The sequence below is a fragment of the Lontra canadensis genome, unplaced genomic scaffold, assembly GCF_010015895.1.
Source record: "Lontra canadensis isolate GAN:19392208 unplaced genomic scaffold, GSC_riverotter_1.0 scaffold93, whole genome shotgun sequence".
In the NCBI taxonomy this organism is placed as follows: Eukaryota; Metazoa; Chordata; class Mammalia; order Carnivora; family Mustelidae; genus Lontra; species Lontra canadensis.
In genome coordinates, this window is record NW_022631087.1 from 815089 (window position 1) to 841856 (window position 26768).

Below are 26768 nucleotides of genomic sequence, written 5' to 3' on the forward strand. Positions count from 1 at the left end.
TTTAAAATCCTATTAAAATACTTCACATCAAATATAAGATCCCTACAACAGATTTACTACCTCCACCTTCTATGCTATTCTTCTCATATTAACTTTACTTCTACATTTGTTGTAAACCCTGTAATTGAAAAAAATCTAAACAATCAATTATTTTTAAAAGATTAAAAGTGAGAAAAACTATGTTTTACATGTATTGCTTTTCTGGTTAACAATGTCGCTTCCGGGGGGAGACTGAAATCTGCCAGTGCGTCTTCTACTCTATCTTGGCTAAATATGAATGTCTTAATTTCTAAGTTATTGTTACAAATAGCTCCATTAGTTTTGTACCTATGGAGTGCTTCTGATCTCGTCAACAATTCACAACAGAGATTTGAGGACATTTCTATAGGCTACAATCCTGTTGTACAGGGGCGATCCATCACTCAGTGAAAGAATTCACAATTATTCATTTGTTCAACTTTTCTCTGTTCAGTTAATGGTTAAACACAGATTAATCATTAAAGATATGCCTGACTCTAAGTGAGGCACAAGAAAAAAAAGGTGCTGTCCTTTCCCTGAAGGCTCTCCAGAGTAGGTTTTAAATAGAGAGTGAAATCGGCTTCTAACATGCATTGATCAGGTGTCTTCCTCCTCAATGCCTACTCTCATTTCTCCCATAATTCCTTGTGCCCTCTTTTTTATAACTTGGTTGAAATACAATGGCAAGTCATTACTAGGATAACAATAAGGGAGGGTTGCTCGATGGATAGTTTCAGCTTTGCAAGGTTAAAAAATTCTAGAGCTCTGGTACATAACAATGCAAATGAAGTTAACACTTCTGAACTGTACACTTGAAAATGGATAAGATGGTAGATTTTATATTGTGTATTTTTTTAAACACGACCTAAAAATTAAAAAAAAAACAACATTTAAATGAGGAGAAAGGGAGCCCCAGGGTGCACTGCTCTCGAAACTGTTTGGCTAAAACTGAGTTTTGTCTGCTCTTTCATCCAGCTACAACACCCAAACCCCAACCTTCCTTTTCCCACCACAGAAATGGCCTCCGGGCTCCGCCAGGTGTCGCCATGGCCGCGGCCGCCCTCGCCCCGCCTACCGCCAAGTTTCGTCCAATCGCGGTCCTTGCCCCGCCCCCTGACCGGACCTCTTTCCTGCATCCGGGCCTGGGCGGGCTGGCTCTCAAGTCTTAGCGAGGGGCATGGAGGTCCGCGGCGAGCCCCAGTCTGGCGCGAGCTGTTCGTCGTCCGCCCGGGACTGCTCAGCGGTCCCGGTGTCCAAGGAGCTGCTGACAGCCGGCAGCGGCGGCCGCGGAGGTGACGGGCGGGTGGCCGCGGCGTGGAGTGTGCACGTGCAGCAGGGGGCGTGTGGCCGGGGCAGCGGCGGGGACCGGTCGGCGGCTCCGTGTCCAGGCCCAGCACGGCCAAGGGGACGCCCAGGGTGGCCGCGGGTCTCAGCGAGACCGCCGCGGCGGGGGTGGGGCTCGGGGGCCTCGGGGCGGGCACCCGGCCTCGGGCCCGGGGTAGTTCTATTCCGCACGGTTGTGGGCGCCCACTCCGTGAAGTGCAGCAGCAGGACACCTCCCCTAAGGGCAGGGCCTGGGGAGGGCCTTAGGTCGACTGTCGGGGTCCAGCTCCGGGTTGGTGGGGGAAGCAGGTTACTATTATGGACTAACCCCCCACCCCTACCCTTCAGTGCTCACAGGACCACCCCTTAATGCCTTGCCTCTCTTGTAGAGGGACACTTGGGTCTAGGAAGCCCACGTAGGATTTCAGACACTGTAGTAGGGAGTTGAAAAGCATCGATTCGAATCCCAACTCCATGATTGATTAGCTGTGGAACTACAGCAGAGTTGTTTACATTCTCAACGCTCAGTTTTCACATTTGGAAAATGGATGTAGTAGTACCTGTTGAATTTTTTTTTTTTTTTTTTTTTTTTTTTTGAGGAGAAGGAAAATGTGTTTAAGGTCTTGGGCATGTTCTTGGTGAATATTACCTTGAAGAGGACGTTCTGTGAGAACCCAGAGCATCCAGAGGCGTTATAGTAATAGCCAGAGCTTATGTAGTGCCTACTGGACCCAGGACTTAATTAACTCATTTAATCCTCACAAAAACGCTGTGCAGGAGGTTCTGTTATCTCTGATTTGTAGGTGAGGAAACTGAGTCACAGTGTATCATACAGATAACTTGCTGGAGATCATGTGGCTGAAAAGTGACAAAATTGGGAATCAAACATACCCTGTTGGATTCTTTATGCTAATCCATTTGCTAGACCTAAAGTACTAATCAAAGAATATTTGTTGAGCTCTGCTTTGGGGGGGGTGAAGAGGGTTTTTGTACTTGAGTGAAGAGGTTTTCCAGGCTTTGGAAACAGGGTGATCAAAGCTTTGAGTTTGAAAGACAAGTCCTGTCCTCTGGGCTCTGATGGGCTGAAGAGTTTGGCTGATTTGAGGAGTAGTGAGTGATGGGGCCGAAAAGGTGTGTGGGGGTGGGGGACGGACAGAAGTTCTCCAGAGGGCTCCTTTGTCCAGGTTGGACATCCTTAAGTGAAGGTCCAGTAACAAGGCGGGTATGCTTTATAAGCAAATGAGTGCTCTAAGAGGGTGAGTAATTTGCCCAATATAATGAAGTGAGTAACCATTTCTGGCTTCACTTAACCCTCATTGTACTCTGTGCTGCTTCCTCTGTCCCTTCGTTGCAGACACTCATTTGTCCCTGGGGGGTTTCTGATCCAAGAGGGTGCAGGTTAGTTCCTTATTACTCCTCAGCGCCGGTGGCACATACAGATGTATGAGATAGGCCTAAGGAAGGGGAGGTGGGTGGGTGTAAAGAAGTAAAATGTTGTTGTGGGACTTGGGGAGCCTCTCTTTCTACATATGCCTGGGGGAACATGGAACGTTCAAGACTTGAAAGCGGTCGGAGGAAGTTTGCTGGCGGGCCCCCATTTCTTCATGCTGTAGTAAACTAAGTGTGTGTGTGCTTTCAGGTATATGGGACAGGTTACTCATCAGCCCCAAGCCTAACTGCAGAAAAAAGTCCACTCTTCAGACAGTTCGGATAGAAAGGAGTCCCTGTAAGTATTTTTCCCTTTCTTCACTCCCCTCTTCTCTTAAGAACTTTCTCTGATATTTAGTTGTGCCCAGTGAAACAGTAGAAATCCACAGTGAACCTCAGTCCGGCCGGAGCTGTTCATTGCTCCCCCTGGGACTGCTTAGGGGTGTCAGTGTCTTAGGAGCTGCTGACAGCGTTTTCATTCGTGGAGTTCGATCTGAGTCTTTCTTACATCTTTCATTTCTTTCCTTACTGTGATCGCCATTGTGGGGGGCTTGTATTCTAGGACCTCACTGCATCCTTCCAGCAGTCCTATTTTATCATGAAAGGCCATTTCTTGACCTTTACCACCTTTTTCTTTTCTTCTTCTGTACTCTGGATGGTTCAGTCACGTACTGTGTGGCTGTGTCAGACTTAACAAGTCTTGAGAACTCATTATGTGCACAGTTATCTGCTGGGCCTCTTTTGAGAGCTAAAGAAATTAGACCTACCTTGTTTATTGATTCCCCTGTATAGTCCTCACTCCTGTTTTTACAGATGAGTACACTGAGGTTTTGAATGGTTAAATTAAATTTATTATTTAGGGCACCTGTGATTGCAAATGACTAAAATCCAGCTCTGATTGCCTTAAGCCAAAAAAATAAATTATGTTGGTCAATTTTATTGGGGAGGGGGGAGGCGTGGTGACTCCAGGTATATCTGCATCTGGGTGCTTGGGGTCCTAGAGGTCTGCTGCTCCGTATCTCTAGCTCTCCTTCTAGGTGTTGGCTAAATCTAGAGTGGGCTCTTCTCACCGTGCGGCCGGTTGTCCGGTTTATCATCAGCTCAGCCAGTCATTTCCTCACTCAGAAGGAAGGGATCTCTTTTACACAGTTCCAGCCAGAGTCCCGGGGTGATCTCTTACTGGTGTGACCAGATCACAGTGTCACTGAATATGTCACTGACCCAAATCATGTTGACCAAGGTTATGGAACATACAGACGTGAGAAGGGCAAGGCACCAGAGTGACTAAGAGTGACAGAGCTTAAAAGGAAAGTCAGGGTTATGTTATCAGAAGAAAGGGGAACAGATACTGGACAGGTAAAAACACCCGCTACTTAGTTAACTTGCCTAAGGTAAACGAGGGAGTAAGGGGTAGAACTGGGGTTCTGTTAATAATCTTGTCAGCCTGACCCCAAAGCCTCAGAGCCTGATGCAGCTAACTATTACGTCATATGTTCTCCTTATTCAGTTACTATTGGTCTGATGCCAGCCGTCTAGGAATGTACAGTTCTGAGGATATATGAAAACACAAATAAACATTGAGAAATACTCACTAACTTGTGTAGTCCTCTTTAAGGACTCAGAAGAGGGTGGAGGTTTTTAAAATGGAAGAAATTTGCAAGGTTTTTTTTTTTGTTTTTTTGTTTTGTTTTTTTTTAAACTTCTGTTACTGTTGTTACTGTTGAATTCAGGAGTGTTTTACAATAAATTCCGGATTTTAAGAGTTGAAGTTTTGGGGTGCCTGGGTGGCTCAGTTGGTTAAGTGGCTGCCTTCAGCTCAGGTCATGATACCAGGGTCCTGGGATCAAGTCCCACATCGGGCTCTCTGCTCAGTGGGGAGCCTGCTTCCCTTCCTCTCTCTGCATGCCTCTCTGCCTACGTGTGATCTCTGTCAAATAAATAAGTAAAATCTTAAAAAAAAAAAAAAAAGTTGAAGTTTGGCCGAAGAGTCACATAAATATTGATAAACTATATTTTCTCCTTAGTGTTGGACCAAGTACAGACCTTTCTACCACAGATGGCTCAGGCAAATGAAAAGCTAAGAGAAGAAATGGCGGCTGCACCACCAGGTCATTTCAATATTGAAGACATTGATGGGGCTCTTGGAAAAGTTATACAAATGGTAATGATGCTTTGTTTTCATTTCATAAAGTAAAATTACCAGTATGCCGCATCATCTATAAAGGAGAGGACTTTTCCCGTTTTAATTCAAGTGTTATTTTCCTTCTTGCGGACTCAGCAGATGTGCCCAATATTGCATGGGAACGTGGTTATTTCATGATTAGGGATCTTACAGATCAGTAAGCTTCTTTGAATGGAGTTTAGGAAGTTAGCAGTAGAGAAGAGGAGGGCTTGTTCAAGTCAAATATTATATTTGTTATCTTGAAGCATTAATTTACTAAGTGTCCCAAGTGGATTGTTTTTTCCTAAAAGAAGGCCTGAAAAAAGTAATCATAACCTGTTTCATTAAATATGTAAAAATACAGGATGCATTTAACAGACCAATAACCTAAGCTACATGATAAATCTTCTCCACATGGCAGCATATCTTCTTTCTACAGTGGAGTTCCCTTTATAACACTTGTGTCTAGACTGAGTTGACACCATTGCGGATAGTAATCTCATTATTGGCAGCTCCAGGCAGCTCTTTCTCTAGAATATGTCTCCGATCCAGCCACTCTGCATGATGTCCCCTGCTGCCACCCTTGGTCCATGTCATCGTGGTCTCCCTGTGGACTCTTGCCGTGATTCCTCAGCAGACTCTCTGGCTTCTGCCTTTGCTTTCCTAGAATCTGTTCTCCACACCGTGTGTGGCCCACATTCTCATCACATTTCTGATGAGTTTGGAATCATATGATCCTGCCTCCAGCTCTCCATCTAACTTAACCTCCCATCGTGCCCTCTCTTTCTCTAGTCCCATTCAGTCTCCTTGCTCCAGGTTTTTTTTCCCTCTTTGTACAAGGCTTCTCTGAGATTTCTGCATTGTCACTCCCTCCATCTCTCATCACTAGTCACCTCAGTAAGAGGCTTCCCCGATGTCCCTGTTAGAAGCTTATCCTATCCTTCTTTACTTTTCTTCATTTTCACAGCCTTACACTATGCCTTGTATGTAGTTGATCATTGCGTTTCCTTCCCAACTAGAACAGAGGTCAGCAAGTATTTTGTGTATGGGGCCAGCTAGTAAATACTCAGGTTTGTGGACGCTACTGTGTCTGTTATGACTGCTTATTTCTGCCATTTTAGCATGAAAGCAGCTGTAGATAATATGTATGAATAGGCAGGTTTTATCAACTTCTTTATGGACACTGAAATTTGAATATCCTATAATTCTCATGTTTCGTGGAATATTACCCTTTTGATTTTTTTCTTCTACTACTTAAAAACTTAAAAAAACATTCTTAGCTCAGGAGCTAAACAAAAACAGGTAGCGGGCTGGGTTTGGCCTTCAAGCGGTAGTTTGCCAATCCCTCTCAAAAACGTAAGTTCCAGAAAGGCAAAGATTTTATTGCTGTTCTTGTGGAGTTTCTAGGACCTAGTGTGGTGCCTGGTTCATGTTAGTGTTTGTTAATATTTGTTGGACACATATTGTTGAACAAGTTCAGGATATATAGAATCGGGTTTTGGGGGACTTCTTATACCTGTAAATCATCATGGTGGACTATGGCAGCTGAAAGGAAAAAAGTACCATATTGTATTAAAAACATTTCTTGTCCTGTGTGCTTCAGGATTTGTGTTCAGTGTTGTTGGTTCTTCGCAAGGGTGTTATTACAACTTTCTAGGGATCTGCCCTGAAATGAATTTCTCACATGGTGCTTTTGGCAGGACGTGGCCTTGTTTGAGATGAACCAAGATGATTCAAAAGAAGAGGACAGTTCAGAAGAGAGTTCGCAAGACAGCTCGGAGGACAGCTCAGAATCTGATGGGGAAGATAACGGCACTTCTGAAGTCACCATAGATAACATTAAGCTTCCTCATTCAGAAGGTGGAAAAGGCAAGATCGAGGTTTTGGACAGTCCTGCCAGTAAAAAAAAGAAATAGTAAAATAAATGATCTCCGGAACAGGTGATACACGCCTGCTAATTCTGCAGAAAAAGAGTATGGCTTGCTGATTATTTTGCATTTCAGGTATCTGTGGTGCTTTTATGTATTTTTAGATGTATTTTGTTTCTCAGAGAAACAAAAGCTACCTTTTAAAGAGCTGGACTAGGTCGCATTTGGGGATCCTCTAAGAGCAGACTGTCTTTGATCTCATGCTAAAGAGATTTCACTTAGAAAGCTTAAGTTTGTGTATGGTAACGAGTGAATTTGTTGGCATCTTCTTACGCGTAGACTTTAGTAATAGCACACTTATTTTCTTTTTTTAAAGATTTTATTTATTTATTGGACGGACAGATCACAAGTAGGCAGAGAGGCAGGCAGAGAGAGGAGGAAGCAGGCTCCCCGCCGAGCAGAGAGCCTGATGCAGGGCTCCATCCCAGAACACTGGGATCATAACCTGAGCCGAAGGCAGAGGCTTCAACCCACTGAGCCACCCAGGTACCCCAGAAATAGCACACTTATTTTAAAGTAAAAATACAAATCATCTGTTTGTTTTAAATTTATTCTCTCGAATAAAACAATCTGGGTTTTTTTTTTTTTTTTTTTTTTAGGTCATTAGAAAGTCACATTTGTTAACATCACAGTAGATTCAATGGGGGAGAATTTTTTTAAGAGAAATTTTTTACAAAGGAAAGAATAACTTATATTCAGCTGCCCTTGGGCGTTGCTACTTTCATTAAAAGAAGAGGAAGAAAGTCCTTTCCAGTTTGAGCTGGAAATCTGGCACTCTGTGGTTTCATCAGCTCTGGGGACTCCGCAGCCAGCCGCTCTGCTATAGAAATCACGGGTTGGAGAAATTCATGGGTTTTTTGTTTTTGTTTTTTCTTTTCTTTCATAAGGCAGATTTTTTGTTTCAGCCATTAAAACTATTGTACATAGTTGCCCACAGTTTGAAACCTATCAAATGTAGAAAATAAGGGACCTCACAGAAAAAATAGGGTGTGGTACAAAATGAGTTGTAACCACTCTTTTTCCCTTTCAAGGGTCAAAATGATCCTCTGCTGGAGTCATCTGTTTGCCTCATTCTTGACCTTATTAAATTTATTTCAGATCTCATCTGCCAAGGGACTGGCTTTGCTCAGGATATAGGCCTGAGAATTTAAAAGATCATCTCCAAATGTGTTGAGCTGGGGGCTCTCTTTTAACCCTTTTTCCCCCACTCCTCTCGTTAGCTCAAGACATCTTGTAAATACTCTGAAGATAATTCTCAAGTTTCTTTCTGGTATTTCGCATTGGAAATTGGAACCAGCTCTTCTGGGCTGTGCCTCACTAAATGTACGAAGAAATGAACAGAGCTGGAAATGAGACTGCTCAGTTAGAAAGGTTATTGTGCTATATTTAGTAGCACCGAACATACCTGGGATGAATTGGTGTAAATAGTTAAAGATCCCCTCCTACCAGCTCATATCTTCTGCTACATTGGGGGAAGAGTTGCATTCATCTGGTTCATGACTTATCATGGCGGATGGTACCAAGTAGGCACCGGATAATGTTATTAAATGACTTAATGGATATAATGAGGGTAAATAGGAAATTTCAAGCCATGGTAGGCTGCTCCAGGTGGGGGGTATGAAGGTGTAACTTCACAGGAAGTACACATCCTGGTGGAAATAATCTGAATGATCAGTGAGAGACCAGTCAGTCTAGAAGTATATACTAGTGTATAGAATTTTAATAGTTTCCTGCTGTGGCTAGCTCGTGTGCTCCAGTGAGCCTCCCTGTACAGTAAAGGAAGTCAACTAAATTCAGGTCCTTTGGACATTCTTAGGACAGTAGAAAAAAGAAAAACATGAAAACAATTTATGATAAGGATGTCATTTTAAGTGTAAAATGGATGAATTATTCAGTGTACAATGTCAGAACTGGCTATTTCAAGCAAGATTAGATCTTAGCCTCATACCATGTGCTAAGATAAATTTTGTGTGGATTAAAGACTTAAATATAAAAAAAATCATAAGAGTTTCATATTAAAATGTGGGTGAACGTTTAATAGCGAAATTGGGGAAAAGTTTTTTTTTCTTTTTTTAAGAAGTAGGAGTCAAAAAGGGTTTTGTTTTTTTTTTTAATTTTTTAAACCAGAATGGCAAAGTCTGAAATCACAAAGGAAAAGAGCAGAAAACTCATCTGTATAAATATTCAAAACTAAGTGCATAGCAAAGAAATTTTAAAGGCAAGGGACAAATTGGGAAAAATATTTGCAACATAAGATTGAGTATCAATATATGAAGGGCTCTTACAGATTACAAAAAGGACTAATATCTTAATAATGAAAAGGCTATAAGACAAAGAATTCACAGAAAAAAAAAAGTTTAACCCCATGTATCAAAAAAAAAAAAGTGCAGATGAAAGTAAGATCATATTCTTGAATTAGCAGATTAGCAGATGAAAGCATGGCTGGTACTTGCCAAGCCCTTCCTGTGTCACCCATTATGTCAGTGTCTAACATTTTGAGTCACCACCACTCAGTAGTACATAAAAATATATTGAGTTGCACATTTAACATTTGTGCACTTTGCCATCGCACCTTTATTAGATGTTTTGTTTGTCAGCATTTGGCCCTTCAGGCTGCTGGAAAGTAAATCACCATTGTGCTTTGGTTAGTCTGACCTGTGCTTTCTCTGCCTGGTGCTGGGGTGTGAAATGGGGCAGCCCCTTGGACAGCACTTCTGTTCCTGCTAAGGTTGATGACGGGTACCATGCTCGTGGGGGTCCCATCCTTCTGAGGCTCTGTGAGAGTTATAAATCCGAAAATCTGGTGTAATGGTGTTTGAAGCAAAAATTTCGTTCTGAATGAATCTCTTGTCCATTCCCATAACATTTTAATTGTGCATTAAATATGGTAATTATGAAAAAAAAAATCTCTGCCTTACAAAGTAGCTTGTATTATCGTATCCGTATCCCCTAGTCTGGTAGGAAAGGCAAGGGGAGAGGGTGAGCTTATTTTCACTTGTATTTCCCAAGGTGCCTAGAAGAGGGCCTTTCCCTTGTAGAAATGTACAATAAATGTTCATTACGCTACTTTTTTAAATCAGTAGTAATTCATTTTATTTCATTATTATTATTTTTAAGATTTTTATCTATTTATTTATTTGACAGACAGAGATCACAAGTAGGCAGAGAGGCAGGCAGAGAGGGGGGAAGCAGGCTCCCCGCCAAGCAGAGAGCCCGATACGGGGCTCGATCCCAGGACCCTAGGATCATGACCCGAGCCAAAGGTAGAGGCCTTAACACACTGAGCCACCCAGGCGCCCCAAAGTAATTCATTTTAAATGTCAGTGGTTCTCGATTCTGAAGAAATAAGATGGGGTAATTATGATTAGTAGACTTCCAAAGAGTTGAATGCTGGGATCTTTGTGGTTGACTCCCCACCACCTGGTCACGGGAAACCTGCCAGTGACTGGAGTGGGAATGAGCACGTGACACCAACTTTCCCAGTGAGGTGTAAGCAAAGCCTCATTTGTAGACTCTGGGAAAGGAAAGGATTCTTCATTTCTAGAAAGGAGGCACAGAAGAGGTGGTTGCTATTTCATGACTGGATAGGATTCCCGGGAGTCCTGTCTAGTGGTTGTAAATGGAGCCAACTCTTGAGTTTGTGCCCCAGGGACAGCAAAGCAAAGCAGGGGGCACCATGAAGTCACTGTATAAAGAAGCAGATGGAATCACTGGACTGTTCTGTGACAGAGTAAGTGTCCCAATTGTTTTAAAAAACAACAACAACAAAATAAAAAACCACCACCTTCCGAGAAAATTCTGCTTAGATCCACTTCACAGATGAGAAAAGTGGCCTGCGGCTGCTAAGTACCTTTCCTAAGGCCTCACAACAGGTAAGTGGTGGAATCAGGTGTCGCCCAGCCGGTCACAACCAGCCACTATGGGCCCACCAGTTGCTCGGCCAGCAGCCCGGACCCCAAAGCTATCTGGACCAGACCCCGGCCTGGCCGTTTATCTCCGTTTCCCCACCTGCAAAATGGGGGTAACCATCTCCCTCATGGGGTTTTGGTAAGAAATGGATGAGTTGAAACACAGCACGTGTTTAGAATAGTGCTCAGTAAATGTGAGGTATCATGATGCTACAGGAATAATGCGCCGGGATGACAAGAATTTGGGGGGAAACTTAGTAAGATTGTAGGTTCTAGGAATTTCTCTTAGTTAACAGCTCTGTCCACAGATTTCTATATAAGATTTATTGCCAAGTTTAAAATAGCAGAAACCAACTATGTCCGGCATGTGTGTAAACGCGCACCAACAGAGAACAAGTTAGCCACTGAACATATGAAGAAGTATGTTTATTGACACAGAAAGATGCTTGTATATTGTTAATTGCAAAAAGCAGGTAACAAAGTTAATGTACAGTATTCTAGTAATTCTGTAAAATACACATTCATAGGAAAAGTCTGGAACAGTCTCAAATGTCTGGTTCTTTCTGTGTGGAGAGTTTATAGCTGAATCTTACCTTCCGGTTTTATGTGTTTTCACATAATTAGGTCTTATTGAACCATTTTAAAAATCCACTTAGGTATTATTTGTGTAACCACGGTGATAATCACCCCATCCACCAAGTCTCATATCCGAGAATCTCCTTCGGCCCAGTTCCTCTCTACAGTCTCACTTTCCTGGAGGGCAGGTATGGGGGAACGAGTTCGGCTTCTCACCCTATCTCTAGCCATTTGCACAACAGCTTCTGAAGACAATGACAGATGTTCATTGTGTCCGGCTGCTCACCACGCAGGCCCTGAGTTAGGCACCGGCAGTAAAAGGCCACCAGCTTCTCTGCCAAGGGTGCCTCTTCTGCCACTTAACAGATGTATGATTTGGGCAGGTTGCTTAACCTCTTTGTTTGAAAGCAAGTATTTCTTGAGCTCCTTGTACGTATTAGGCATTGCAGATGCAGCACTGAACAAAAGAAGCACCTGTATATTCTGATGGGGAGAGACCGACAATAAACAAATATGCCAGACTGTGATAAATGCTATGAAAATAATGCAGGATAAGAATAAATAATAGGGCAGATGAGGTATGAATGTGGGGACTAGAAAATCCGTCTCTTCCGAGGTGAGACTGGGGGCGAGACATGAAGGGAGTGAGGCAGCCAACCAGGAGGTTGTATGTAGGAATAGAGTTGCAGGCAAAGGTGTGCTGACACTGACTTACTCGTGTTCTGATTGCACTCATCTCTACAGTTCGCAGTCAGCCCTGATGGGGGCATTTATACATAGAAGTGAGCAACTGCTCCAAGAATTGTTTCCGCCAGAGAACCATTTGGTAAATATTTACCAGCACACCATTGAGAAGAGGAACAGTAAATGCAAAGGCCCTGAGGTAAGAGTTTGCTTGGCTGAGGAACATCTAGGAAGGCTAGGCAGAACAAGAGGGAAATTCATAGGAGATAGAGTCAGAGGTAGCTAGGAGCAAGATCGATAGGACTTTATAGACCCCAGTAAGTACACTAGACCTTACTCTAATCTGATTGGGGGCCATTGGAAGGTTTGAGCCAAAGGAGTGACAGCATCTGACTCAAACTTTGAATAGATCCATACAGGGAGGAACCAGGAAGACAGGCTGGGAGACCCGGGCATAACTGGGATCAGTTATAAGGTTGGCTCCGTAGCCAGGGAGCTAGTAAGAAGAACCCCAGAACTTACTCATTTTTCTCAGATGTGTAGACATTTACAAAGTGCTTAGTAGAGTATCTAGCACACAGGAGGCCCTCAGTACATGACAGCTGTGGTTACTATTGTCCAAAAAAAGGCTGATCCTGGAGGTGGAGAAGGGGTGTTCCTACCTGGTTAGGAAGGCAGATAAGTTCAGCACCAAATGGTAAACACTGTTCCCGACAATGAGAGCATGGAAGGGAGACCCTCAAACCGAGCTGGAGGTAGGAAGCCACAAAGGGTATGTGAGCCAAAGGTGACTGCTTTAGGAGAAGGCAAGCAGAAGAGGATTAGAAGAGCCTTAGAACCACTTGGGAGTGTCCACACCTCCCCATGCAGGGGACAGTCAGATCACAGCTCTATTCTTTAGCCAAATCATCTGGGACCTGAAAGCACAGTGATAATCTTTAAAAAAAATTTTTTTTCTTAAGTATTCTCTACATCCAACATGGGGCTCGAACTCAGGACCCCAAGATCAAGAGGTGCATGCTCCACCACCTGAGCCAGCCAGCCAGCCGGAAAAGTGATCACCTAATTATTCCCGGTGTTAATTAAATCACCCAGTAGGCTGTGGGTCATTATGTTCCATTTCAAATTCACTGGTCATTTTGTGAATTCCGTGGAGCCTTGGATTCGGATCAGCACTCAGATACAAAGACTCAAGCCAGTAGGAATTTTAGAACTTACTATGGAAGAAGTGTAAGGGCCTACCTAGCCAGAGCGAGCCATTTTGTTGTTTATGCAGTAAACTTGGATTGACCCTGCGCACCCCCCCCCCCACCAAAGGAACTTACTTAGAAACAAGTCTGGGAGACCAGTAAAATATGACTGACCAGCCCCTGATAACAGAGCCCATATACCAGGACGTGTCAGGTCAGGGGGAGGTAACAGAGCCCAGAATACGAGGATGAGTCAAGCCAGGTGGAGACATCCAATCAGGAAAGCACCTCCCTAACCACCCAAGAATGTGGGCCCTGCCTTTTGGGTGCCTTTTGGGCGCCAATTCTGACCAGAGTGATAGGCTAGTTTGAATAGCTACTATGGGGTGAATTGTAATTCAGTCAGCCACCTGTGTATGGCCAGGCTGAACCACATGACCTTTACTTTATAAAGGTTAGTCTGTGAGGCTGGGAGGGGTCGCCTCTTTGCAAGAGATGGCACTGGCCGGTCAGTTTGATTCTTGATGCTTGGTGCGAAATAAAGCTTTGCTTGACCTTCGCTTTGTATCAGTCTCGTTCCTTTGACCATGGACCCAACAGAAGGAGTTGTTCATCTCCAAGCATCGGCTTTAGGAGATCTGCAAATCCCTTGAAGACACTTGAAGAATTAGGTATGTGTGTGGGAATTCGGGTAGAAACAGCACAGAGGGGCTCCACAGCTTTTAGCAGATTCTCAAAGAGGTGTATGGTCAAAGAAAATGAAAAACACTGCTACTGAGATACATAGTAGGGGGTAAAATTAGTCCAGAAGAAATGGACATGGTTTTGTTTGCCGTTTTATCTATCATTAAAATATTTGGGGGCACCTAGGTGGCTCCGTTGGTTAAGCGTCTGCCTTCAGCTCAGGTCATGATCTCAAGGTCCTGGGATCAAGCCCCAGGACGGCAGGGAGCCTGCTTCTCCCTCTCTTTCTGGCTTTCCCCCTGCTTGTGCACTTTCTCTCTCTGTCAAATAAAGAAATGAAATCTTAAAAAAATATATATTTCATAAAGTGATATTTTAGTTCACATGAAATCAGTTAAAATGCTGCATTTAAAAGTGGTTCCTTTATAATAAGGCCTTTGTCATTTAATTCATATATGGACCATCAATTTGGACTCTGAATACTCATTCCAATTTAGAATTTCATCTGTGCCTAGCTCCTAAAAAATGCTCACAGGGAAAATATGCTCTATTGATCATGCCAGGATCACACCTGGTATTCTTCCCTTTGGATGTTTTCTGCCTCTGATTTGGTTATTGTTTGTTAATTCCCCACATTCCCTTTATGATAAGCTGCTGGAGCCTTGAGCCAAAGTACCAAGTGTTCCCTGAGGGCTTCTTCAACGTCAGAGATAGGAATGTTTACTAAATTTTACCTTTTCTTTTTTTTTAAGATTTTATTTATTTATTTGACACACAGAGAGAGAGAGAGAGAGATCACAAGCAGGCAGAGAGGCAGGCAGAGAGAGCGGGGAAGCAGGCTCCCTGCTGAGCAGAGAGCCCAATGCGGGGCTCGATCCCAGCACCCTGAGATCATGACCTGAGCCGAAGGCAGAGGCTTAACACACTGAGCCACCCAGACGCCCCATGAAATTTTACTTTAAAAGAGGAATAATAGAAGTTCGTGGCTCAGACCATCCTCCAATGTCCCTGGCATTCAGGAACTCACCTTCTCATCACATGTGGATGGTGGCAATTTACTCACCTAACTGTTTCTGTCTGACAACAGCCAATTTTGTGAGTCCTGCATGGACTGTACTAATTCCCATTCCTTGGGTGTGGACTATGGTCTATACAGCTTGCCACGTGCATTATGCACATCAACCCACTGAATCCTTCCAACATCTAATGAGACAGGGACTTTATCCCCATTTATAGATACCAAGACTCTGAGATAGTAGGTAACTAACTTGCCCAAGATCACCCAACCAGTGGTCACACAGCAGATCCAGTAGGTAGAAAAGTGGAAAACGAGATGTTTAATGGAGAACAAATGAGCTGTGGAAAGAAAAGCAGTGCATTTCCTCGTACCATTGCCATTTTTCATTATATGGAATTTTCCAGTGCTGCTGCACTAAGCACCATGTCAGAACAACGAAGTATAGAAATCAATGACTCCTGAAAAAGACTGTAGGGAAATTAGGTCATCTAGTTTAGTTTATCTCAATATATTTTTAAAATAGTGATGGGGAAACAAAGTTAATTTTTTTCTTGAGTACCATGAACATAGCACAATACACGTTACTTATACTATGTGTTGACTCCTCAAAATAAAGCTCCAGAGGAAGGCATTATTATCCCCATTTGACAGATAAGGAAACTGAGGCTGGGAGAAGTTGAGGAAGCTTCCCCAAGTCACATGGCCGACATGAACCAAGACCTCCAAACAATAGCCTCCAAAGGCTATTTACACTCTATATCATACTGTAAAATTAACTTTTAAAGAGCTATTTATTAGAATTTAAGCTATGTGGGGCCAGAGATGATGTCATTAAATTCTGTCTGCTCCTCAGAACATTACAGAGTGCCCCATACCTAGTAAGTACTGAAGCACCATTTGGGGTTGGTTGTCTGTCACAGTGGGTTGAAAAATAGAACATCAAAAGGCACAAAGATGTATCTTATTTCCAAATATGAAAAAAAAAAAAAAAGGAATTGACTTCACATCCTTTACAGGATATACTGTTTCTTGAGAGCAAAATTATGGAAAATCTTTTCACTAACCCCATAGGTATAGTTCAGAGGTTAAAACCTGCATGTATGATGCAAAGTTTCCCCCAAATGCACCTTGTGAGTTATAACTGCCTGATACTGACATTTTCCAAGATGAACAACAATGGTTAGATGAGTCTGGGTGGGGAGGAAAAGCCGCCTGGCAGTTTAGAAACACGTGGGACAGACAACAGAGTCAAACCCCAACAACGACAAATTGGTTTCAGGTATAAAAGGTGTAGCAGAAAATATTCAGGCACGGGTGTAAATGCTTGGACGTGTGGCCTGGACCCTCTTTATGGTCCTCGGGTGCATGTTTCGGCTCGTGGCCGGTACCTCTTCCCTCAGCACACCTGGGCTCCCAAAGCGCGTGCAGGGGTCAGGAGGGGCTGTGGTCTGCTAAGGGCTCCTGGCGATGGCTCCGCTCTAGTACTCCAGGGTCACTGTCTTGGTTTTGAGGTATTCGTTTAGAGCTTCCTCCCCTGGGGAAGAGAAAAGCAGGTCATGGGCAAGGGGGTGTGATATCACCAGACTTCAGACACAGATGTAGGTGCGTTGGTCACTAAGCAACTAGAATGTGGCCGAAGCCAGGGCTTCCCAAACTGTAAAGTTCATGTGAGTCACCTTGTGAAGTGGCAGATTCTGATTAAATCCAGCGAAGATCCCAAGATTCTGCATTTGTGCCCATCCCCCCGATGATGCAGTGCTCGTGGTCCATGGACCACTCTCCGAGGAGTAAGTAAGGCCTTAGACCACTGATCAGGTCTTCGGAGGAACAGTGCTGACTTGGTCAGTCCCCACCAGAAAATGTGCTCCCTTATTTCCCTGCCTGATGACCAACTCCTCATCTCTATCCTTTCCCCATTTAGGCTGAATGGAAGCGACCAATACACTGTCCTTCAGATTATGTTAAATGGAGCAGAACTGAGCAGAAGAAAGAAAGTTTGAGATCCTTTGGTGTAATGTTATTTAAAGATAATACAGTTTTCCTGATTTATCTAGTATAGAGTATAGCCAGGCTAGAAAATCAGTAGGTTTGCCTTTCTGTTTCAATTCTACTTCGAGCTCATACAAATCATTGGTTTGGGGTGCCTGGGTGGCTTAGTTGTTAACAAGAGTCTGTTCAGGTCATGATCCCAGTGTTCTGGGATCGAGCCCCACATAGGGCTTGGTGGGAAGCCTTCTTCTCCCTCTCTCACTCCCCCTGCTTGTGTTCCTGCTCTCTCACTCTCTGTCAAGTAAATAAATAAAATCTTTTAAAAAAAATCATTGATTTCTATGGCATTGAAAGGGCACAAATAGCACAGAGACAAGTAATGAACATATGATCTTGGAAGTTGAGCTAAAACAAGGGTTCTTAACCTTAATGAAGGATTGCCTTGGGAAGCTTTTAAAACTCCCAATCCCAGGTCACACCCTGGACCAACTGAATCAGTATCTTTGTATTTTTTAAGTTCCCAGGTGACTCCAATGTGTGGCTAAGGCTGGGGACCCCCTGGGCTTAGGGAGTTTAAAATTGGGAAAGAAAGAAACTATTTGGGCAAATTCTGTTATTTTATAATAAACACCATTTACCTTCAACTCAATGGAATTTAAAATGAGAGCTACTTTTATTGTGGCAAATATATTACCATAAGTCACCAGGAAAGAGAAAATGTAAAAATACCCCATATTAACCAAACTTATATTAGCGGACTAATAAATCAGTAAATTACGAACATTTCCATTTTTGAAACAACACTCCAGACTGTACAGAGTCGGAACATGGGCTTGGCGGCCAGTCTGCCTGGCTTGGAATTCTCTTTCCAAACAGTGGCCAGCTGTGTAACTTTGGGCAAGTTACTCAACCTCTCTGAGCCCCAGTTTCCCCATTTATTAAATAAGAATAATAATAACACTTCCCTTCCCAGGGCTATTGTGAGGATTGCTTGTGCTATTACAGGTAAAGCAGTTAGCAGAAGATCTAGTCCATACTTAGTGTTCAAAGTAAGTTGTTACTTGAAATGTGATGGGGTCATTGCCTACAAAGAACTATCTTTTGGACTTTCTGCAACTCTAAATCCCAGACTTCCAGATACCCTTGCCAATTGTAGTATTGATTCTGAAAGACTGCCAGGCAGCTTATAACAGGATTTCTTCTTGGAACTAGCTGCGTATTGCCCTCCACTGAATTCCCTTTGTTGGTTTCACTTAGTCCCACAAGAGCTAAACGAAGGGCATACTGAATGTCAGGTAAGAAAACCGAGCATACTTTAACTAAGACATATTGCCAGTGTTTCTTTTTCCTTTCAGCATTAACCTTGTTCTTTGAAAAACACTTTTCCATGCAATTTGGGTATTTTTCTGTATGTACATTACCTAAAAATGTTTGACATTAAGACAGTTAGTACCCATATAAACTCAGATCCAACTCCCATTCAGGATATGTCCTTCAAAACAAGACAAGAGTTTTGCAGGAAACATCAAACAGACTGCCCTGTGACAGGCAAACAAAGGGAACATGAAGGAGAAAAGCAGAGCATACCTAAGTCTTTCCCAAAGCCAGACTGTTTCACTCCCCCGAAAGGGGCTGCCACATCCGTCTTGTTGTACGTGTTAATAAAAACAGTTCCCGCTTCTAGTTTTTCGCTCACATACATGGCTTTACTTATGTCTCTTGTGAAAACCCCTGAGGCCAGACCGTACTCTGTATTGTTCGCTCGCTGCAACACTCCATCGATGTCCCTACAAGATATTTTCAGGAAGATAAAACTTCACTGAATGCAAACAAGTCACTCGCATTTTATGTTCTAACATCCCCCCCCGGAATGCTAGAAAGAGAAAAATGCTACTGCTAACTCGCTTAAATATTTATGAGTAAAATATTCGAGTCTTTTACCGAAAGAAACTCCCAATGAGCCCCGATAGCTCAGTATTATATTTTTCATGTATATCAAGCAACACCTTTTAAAATCTGATCTGAAGTCATCTTTTCCATTTTCTTCTTGGTTCTCCTTTATGACGTCTCACCTCCTCGCCTCTGCCTTGAGTCCCACTTCTAGATGTATTCTCAGAGCACCCCCTTCCCCTCCATCCGCCCAGATTTTGCACACGGTTCCAGGCCCATTCATTCAGTCCCTTGCCCTGAAGCCTTCTCAGCTCCCACCAGTGCCATGGGGGAGGCAGTAGGATATAGTGGCTCAATGAGAGGGTTCTGCAGCCAGGCTGCCTGGGTGACGGGCAAACATCTTCACCTCCACATGCCTTTGTTTATTGCAAAACATAGCAGTAATAAGAAAAGGACCTTTCTTGTTGTCATGAGGATTAAATGAGCTAATAGTGCCTGGAACACAGTATAATGCTCAATAAAAGTCAACCATAATCAGTATTTTGCTTTAACTCTGTATTTGTGGTAGGACCCTGAGGACAGGGGTGATCTCTTCTTCTTTATACCATGGCATTAGATCATTCTGTGAGAGTGAATTCAGTTGATACAATTCAATAAAAGGAAATACAAATTATCCCTTCAATCATGATTTCCCTGCCTTTTGACTCCGTATGTGTGCACTCGTGAGTAAGTGGAGACGGGACCCCATTCATCTCTTGGTTGGGTCTGGTTCCACCGTGTCTGTCATGGTATGAGTATCTCATCTTTATGAGTGTCATTCTAATGTTTAAAACTGCATGAATGTTCCACAGCATGGCTGGTGCACGCAAGCCAAGTGTTTCATTTGGCCAAGAAAGAGGATCCGTCCCCAGATGGGAGGAAAAATTAATCCGAGAGACAGACAGGGCAGGCTTCAATGTGGTGGCCTCTGAAGGGATTTTCCAAGTAGACTATACATAATCTGAAGCTTGTACAGGAAATTTGGAACTGAACCTAGAGTGAATTGAGGCTCTGCTAAAACTCTCACGCTTCTTGAGGCATTGCACCTGGTAGGGACCCAAATATTTATTGACTACAGGAAAGATGCCTTCATGTCATTACTTGCTGGGGACTATTGAGATGACACAGCTTTCCAGGACACCTTGCCTACTTCTAGGAGATGGAGGAGAATAATGAGCATAGCAATGGCAATAGCACTATTAACAGACATAACTTACGTAATTCTTAGAATGACACCAAAGGATAGCTGCTATTAATCACCAACCTTCTCAAATAAAGAAACCAAGGGTCAGGTTGGCCCACAGAGGTAGTCAGGTGCAGTGGCAGAGTGCTGGGCAGACCCCACCCACTGTGGCTGCCTCTGGCCCTCTGTGGTTAATTGCCCATCTCCTTGTCTGTCTCCCCCATTAGCTGGTAAACTCCTCAAAGTTCTCTCAGTTGATATCCCCCAAACATGCCTTCTAAAATCTGCATGTTTAACACAAAGACTTTCCTATGGGGAGACATTTTTGGAAAAGAAGATTAATGGGATTAGTTAATTAATTAATCCCCTGGATTAATTAATCCCCTGGATTGTAAGGGCCTATTCAGCTAGAGCGGCCCCACCCCGGTTGAACTGCCATTTTGTTGTTTATGCAGTAAAACTTAAATTGACTCTGCCCGCCCCCCCAGGGGAACTTACTTAAAAACAAGTCCCGGAAAAAAAAAAAAAAAAAAGAAAAAACATGTCCTGGAAACCAGTCCCAGGTAACAAAGCCCAAATACAAGGGTGGGTCAGGCCAAGTGGAGACATCCGATCAGTGGGGGGGGGGGGGGGCGGCGCTGGGCTCATACTGTCTCCCTAGTTACCAAGGAGCATGGGCCCCGCCCTTTGGGCACCTTTTGGGTGCCAATTCTGACCAAGGTGATAGGCTGGTTCAAATGTCTACTATAGGGTAAATTGTAATTCAATTGGTCACTTATGTGTGATCTAACATGACTGTGCAGCTTACTCTGTGTGTTACAATTTCATTGGCCACCTGTGCGTGGCCAGGCCCAACCACATGGCCTTTGCTCTATAAAAGTTAGTCTGTGAGGGAGAGAGAGGTCGCCCTCTCTGTAAGGGGCGGCCCCAACCAGTCCATTTGATGATCGGTTTGATTCTTGATGCTTGGTGCGAAATAAAGCTTTGCTTGACCTTCACTTTGTATCAGTCTCGCTCCTTTAATCACGGACCCATTATTGGGGAACCCAACATTGGGGACCCAACAGGATCAGTGTGTCAAAAGGTTGCTCACTATAGCTTAGTGTCCCCAAATATGTCTTACAATATGCCTATCAAAGACGAAGAAGTCGTCTGAACTCTGTGTTCTGTTTTTTTCTACCTTCTCATTGGTTGAAGGATAATTCAAGCCAGAATTCTGAGGAATTTTGCCCAGCATACCATGTCTATTGTACTAAATATTCTTATATGAGCTCAGGTACCATATGCCTCTCTCTGACATGCTAAACACTTTGGAAAGTTTCCTGCACTATAATGGACCATCACTGATAGTTGATTATATGGTGATTGTGGACATTTAATAAAAAGTTGAGTTTTAGGTCTTGGGGGCATAATCCCTACGAAGGCAACACTCTTTCCTTGGGAAGACCACATTTCACAGAAGTTGCCTTCCCTAGGAATGTAAATGTAAAAGCTAGTTCTGTTTTTCTTAGTTATCTTGTTTGAGAGACATTTCAAGTATTGGTTATACAAAAACTAAATTTAGTCAGTTAAAATTCCATACAGTCAGCTATTAATTTCAGCTAAGAAGCAAGAATATATAACAATTTACATTGGTTAGCCTTCTCTTCTAATTATTTGAGTCAATTATTGTTATATAATTGAGCATTACATGTTCATTGATTTCATGATCTGTACATAGGACAATGACAGAAGAAAAAAAAAACTTATCTAGTTTAAACCTGTTAAATTGTGCCTAAAGAACATACCCATTCTGGAATTTAGAAATGACCATAATAGGCCCAAATGATTCCTCTTTGGCAAGATACATGTGGTCTTCCACATCTGTGAAAACAGTTGGTTCCATAAAAAAGCCTATTTGAAGAATAGAAAAGATCATCAATTATAGGGTAATTAATTTTTAATTAATAGTTCTCTCATTTAATTACTTCGTAATTTTTTCCCTTCCCTTTTGGGTCCATAAAACCAAGCAGCCTTTCCTTTTCCTATCTGGTATTAGCATTCCTAGGTTCTTGGGGTTTTTTTTAGCTATTTATTACAAAAATTTCAAACACATGTCAATATAGAGAAAGTAGTATCACGAATTGTACGATGAATATCTACTCATATTTTGCTACATTTGATTCATTCTTTTTCCTTGCTGAAATAATTGAAAGCCAATTCCAGAGTTTATAACTTTCACCTTCATGTACTTCAGGACAAATCTGTAAAAAAATAAGGCATTTTCTTGCCTACCACAACGTTATCACATCTAACAAAATAAGTGCTAATTCCTTCTTCATTATTTATATTTCCACTTTTTTCTCGAAAGTATCTTTTCTCAATGGATTTGGTTGATTCAGGCTTCCAATAAATTCTACACATTGCATCCACCTGTTAGATCTCTTAAGTGTTCTCTCATCTAGAACATTTCACCCCTCATTTTTCATGCCGCTTTTTAACAGAATGAGTCAGTCGTCCTGCAGAATATGTTGCATTTAGTTTTGTGTTTGTTTTCTTGGGATGACATTCAATATGTTCCTCTAGTCCCTTTATGTCTCATAATTGGGAAGTTTGACCTTAAGACACAATTGGATTCAGGTTAAACATTTTTGGCGAGAACACTTGCAGGGGTGATGCTGAGTGGTACACGCTGTCTCCGTCAGGAGACACGTCATACCCAGCTGTCCTGCTTTTGCTCTTGCTCCAACTGACCAGTGTGGTTCCAGGTGACGACAACTTCACCTCTCCCTTGTAAAACTGTGTTTTCCTCCTTGAGACTGGCAAGCGATCTTGGCGGAGAAACTTTGGTACCTTGTACATTCTCAGGTCCCCATCAACCTCGCTCCTGATCCCTGCGGCCCTCCCTTGATGATAACTGCCTGAACCAACCATTTCATTCAATTAGGGGTACAGAGTGATGATTTTTCTATTCCATCATTTTTTTCTACATTAATTAGCAGGAATTCTTCTGTTAAAAAACAGTTTCCTTTATCAGCTATACAGCTTACCCAGAAATTCAGTTCATACAAGAAACACAGGTACATGTTAAAGTTTCCCCTTCTAATTATCAATTTTCAGAGTAAGGTGCTGCAGCACAATTCCCCTACAAAAGTGAAGAATGGGGTTTTGAAGTTGTTGTCTTTCTCTTCTCTGGGGTATCATGACATGGAGCCATTCACATATTTCAGTAACAGGTATGGCTTTAGACAATAGGCATAAATCCTTCCCAGGCTATCCTGGCTGAGATTAAATCTCACAGTTCCAGGAGTCAAGGTCACCAGCACCAGAATGACAACAGTTGTCCATCACACCTGCTTACCGGACCGCCAAGGGTCTGTCATGTCCATTTTGTGATTTGATTTCCACAGCCTTGTAAAGCAGGTGCACACATCTCATCTCTTGTTACACAGGAGGAAACTGAGGCTCAGAAAAATTATCAAGTCCAAGGTACCCAGTATATAAGTAGTATCCAAAAAAGAATTATTGTGATCATAACACAAATGCTAGTCTTTTGAGGCAAGATGGAGCTGCAGTGAAAACCGTTACCATCCATTCCAGCTTCAGAAGCCAGTGCCTGGCTTGGAGGTAATCTTACCTGGCCTGTGTACTTGTCTTCCCCCGTACACCAAGGTGGCTCCCTCTTTCACACCAGCTTCACAGTACTGCAGAAGTTTCTCCAGATGGGCCTGATGGTTTTGGGGCCCGTGATCGGTAGATCTGTCAAGTGGATCACCAATTTTCATCTTTTTAATTTCTTCCACCTGTTTGTCACCCAGTTCACAAAACACAATTGTCAGTTAATAATAGTAATAGATACCCTTGGCTAGCTTCTACCATGCGGTGGGTGTCATACTAAGCTGTCAAAGGATGTGTTGTCTTTTAGTCTTCACAGAAGCACTGGAGATGGGTATTTATTATTTCCATCTTACAGGTGGAGAAACTGAGGCTTAGACAGGTTCACTGACTTAACACACACAACCACTAAAGACAGTAGAGTCTTCCTGACTTGAAAGAACACGCTGTTAACCACTGAGTTCTAACAGACTGTAGAGTACGGATGTTACATTCAAATTATCCTGAGTGTTAATCCATTAAAATAGCAAACCTGAGGTTCTGGAAGATTTGTTAATACAGCACCCTTGTACTCTTCAGGGCAGAAGAATTTCTAAAATGGCCACATGGTTATCTTCATTTTTCTCCCCTGATGTAGCAACCTGCTCTTGTGAAATGTTCATGGCATAGCCTCCGTCAGTGGAACTGCTAGAATGTTTCGATCTTTATGGTGCAGTGTTCATCCCTGACATCTCTCTGTGGTTGTCCCTGTGCCCCTCACTTATCTTAATCTACTTGTGCATTTTCTAAAGTTAAGTCCAACTCTAATAAGAAGAAAGAATGAGAGTTACCACAACCCAGCAGGGCCATGAATTTGAATTTGGGTAGGGCAAGAATTCCCCCAGTAAATGCTCAAGACAGAGCTGCTGAATGAGTGTATGAATGCCAATTGCACGTGTGCAAAACATGTTTACTGATGGACTGATGAGGTAGGCTCTTGACACTTTAGGTCTCAGCATTTGAAATGTCCACACACTGAAGTCATGAGAGCCCTGTAACATGTATTTTATTGAATCATGAAATTGAATTAGAGGGATGTTCTAGAGGGAGACACCACCCACCATCTGCCCCTCCGTATGTCTTCTGTGTTTTCCATTCTCACAAAGAAAGAATGTCTTTGCTTCTTGGCATTGGGAGGGGGAACTGACTCTGAAAAAAAGAAGCTGGGTGCTGGTTTTTCGAACATAAGCAAGTTCGTGATTACTGTTTCCATAATAATGACATAGTTTATTATAGTTTAGTTTATATTAGCCACAGAATTTATCTTAATAGTTAATGAGGCTTTTGGTCTCATGTTTATAGAATCATGACCAATCTATAGGGGGTAGGTATGGATGTGTGTGTATGTATATTATCTATCTATGTATCTATCTGTATAATGTTAGCGGAGGAAATGATATTCTGTCCTAGTAACTATGTACTGAGGATTTGCAAGGATCTAGTGGTATATCTCTCTTAGTCAATTTAGGAATTTACAAAAATCTAGGAGTATATGTCCCGTAAGTATCAAGGATAAAATTTACTAAAAATGCAGAGCAAGGTATAGGTAATAAAAGCTCTTAAGGTTTTTTTTGTTTTGTTTTGTTTGTAGAGACCTATACCTTTTTACTATGAAAAATTATGGGTACATATAAAAGTAGATGATATAGTGAAACGCCATGTACTTATCACCTAGCTCAACAACTACCACTCATGGCCAATTTACTCCCCCACTTACTTACTTCCTCCCCTCCTGGGTTATTTTGAAGCAAAGCCTAGACATCATATAATTTCTTCTGGAACTATGTCAGAAAGTAACTCTAAAAGGTAAGGACTATGTTGTTTCAAATATATCTATATGCCACAGTACTAATATCACACCTAGAAATTCATCAATAATGCCAGAAGTCCTTTTCAGGTAAAAACAGTTTCTGTACAACTCCTAGAGCCAATGTGAAGATGTCTTACCACTCTCGTCACAAATTCATCGTGGATGGATTCTTCCACAAACAACCGTCCGGCGGCAATGCAATTCTCTCCTTTGTTGAAAAATACTGCCCCCATGCCCTTCAGCAGCAGAAGAGAAAATATTAATGTCGCACACCCCGAGAATTAGATGTTTTTGGAAGACAGCAGACAAACAAAGAAATCATAGAAAGAGGCAATGCCGTGGCCTATAGCTAGTAAGGAGAACTGCTTAGAGACACTTAGAGTTTTGACTTAGCATATTTTCAGGAATTTTGTTTCTCTTTTACCCTTTTTGGTCCAGGAGCACTTAAAAAAAATGTGGGTGATCATAAGGACACACCACTGAGGACAAATTTTGTGTTGTAAGAAAATCTGCATTGTTCTATACATTTAAATGTAATATATGTATACCAAATTTTGCTTTTAAAATCTTGACATCAGTTTGTATAAATTATGAATGTTTAGAAAGAGTCTCCTGCCCCTCAAGTTTTAAAAACACCTTAATGATCCAAATTGTAAAGATACTCTTTTTAAAATTAAGTGCTTTGGGCAGTCCCAAATTTAAGCATCAAGAGAACAGTTTCTATTTATGACCAAACAAAATCAAATCTCACGTTGAGATTTTTTGTTTTTGAAGATTTTATTTATGGGGTGCCTGGGTGGCTCAGTGGGTTAAGCCTCTGCCTTTGGCTCAGGTCATGATCCCAGAGTCCTGGGACGGAGCCCCACATCAAGCTCCCTGCTCAGCAGGGGGCTTGCTTCCCCCCTCCCTCTCTGCCTGCTTCTCAGACTATTTGTGATCTCTCTCTCTTTATCAAATAAATAAATAAAATCTTTTTTTTAAAGATTTTGTTTTGTTTTGTTTTGTTGTATAAAAATCTTTTATCCAAAGATTTTGTATAAAAATCTTTTATCCAAAGATTTTGTATAAAGTCTTTTATCTTTTAAATCTTACAGAATTTTTTTATCTTATAAAATCTTTTATCTTTTATAAAAAGATTTTGTATAAACTTTTTTTTTAAAGATTTTATTTATTTATTTGACAGAGAGAGAGAGAGAGATCCCAAGTAAGCAGAGTAGCAGGCAGAGAGAGGGGGAAGCGGGCTCCCTGCTGAGCAGAGAGCCTGATGCGATGTGGAGGGGGGTGCTCAATCCCAGGACCCAGAGAT

General features: G+C 42.3%; 2 protein-coding genes across 3 annotated transcripts in view; one reads left to right on the top strand and one right to left on the bottom strand.

The window, feature by feature from the left end:
* Positions 1-1195: 1195 nt before the first annotated feature.
* Positions 1196-6895, top strand: CUNH12orf45 (chromosome unknown C12orf45 homolog). Its single transcript, XM_032836728.1, has 4 exons — positions 1196-1310; positions 2981-3067; positions 4794-4930; positions 6631-6895. Exons 1-4 carry the CDS (start codon positions 1196-1198, stop codon positions 6844-6846), a joined length of 555 nt encoding a protein of 184 aa, XP_032692619.1. The 3' UTR covers positions 6847-6895.
* Positions 6896-15397: 8502 nt separating this feature from the next.
* The window catches only part of ALDH1L2 (aldehyde dehydrogenase 1 family member L2), a 65267-nt gene continuing 53896 nt past the window's right edge, over positions 15398-26768 (bottom strand). For both annotated transcript variants that reach the window (XM_032836592.1, XM_032836591.1), the window contains exons 19-23: positions 25600-25698; positions 23636-23801; positions 21807-21912; positions 18495-18694; positions 15398-16452 (exon numbers count right to left, since the gene is read on the bottom strand). In XM_032836592.1, coding sequence (XP_032692483.1) covers positions 16397-16452; positions 18495-18694; positions 21807-21912; positions 23636-23801; positions 25600-25698 — 627 coding nt within the window. In that variant the 3' untranslated portion in view covers positions 15398-16396. The remainder of the gene's footprint in view (positions 16453-18494; positions 18695-21806; positions 21913-23635; positions 23802-25599; positions 25699-26768) is intronic.

Coding starts and splice junctions, on each gene's coding strand:
- CUNH12orf45 (XM_032836728.1), top strand. CDS start 1,196: ATGGAGGTCCGCGGCGAGCCCCAGTCTGGCGCGAGCTGTTCGTCGTCC. Junction 1,311..2,980: donor CGGCAGCGGCGGCCGCGGAG/GTGACGGGCGGG, acceptor GTGTGCTTTCAG/GTATATGGGACAGGTTACTC. Junction 3,068..4,793: donor TCGGATAGAAAGGAGTCCCT/GTAAGTATTTTT, acceptor TTTTCTCCTTAG/TGTTGGACCAAGTACAGACC.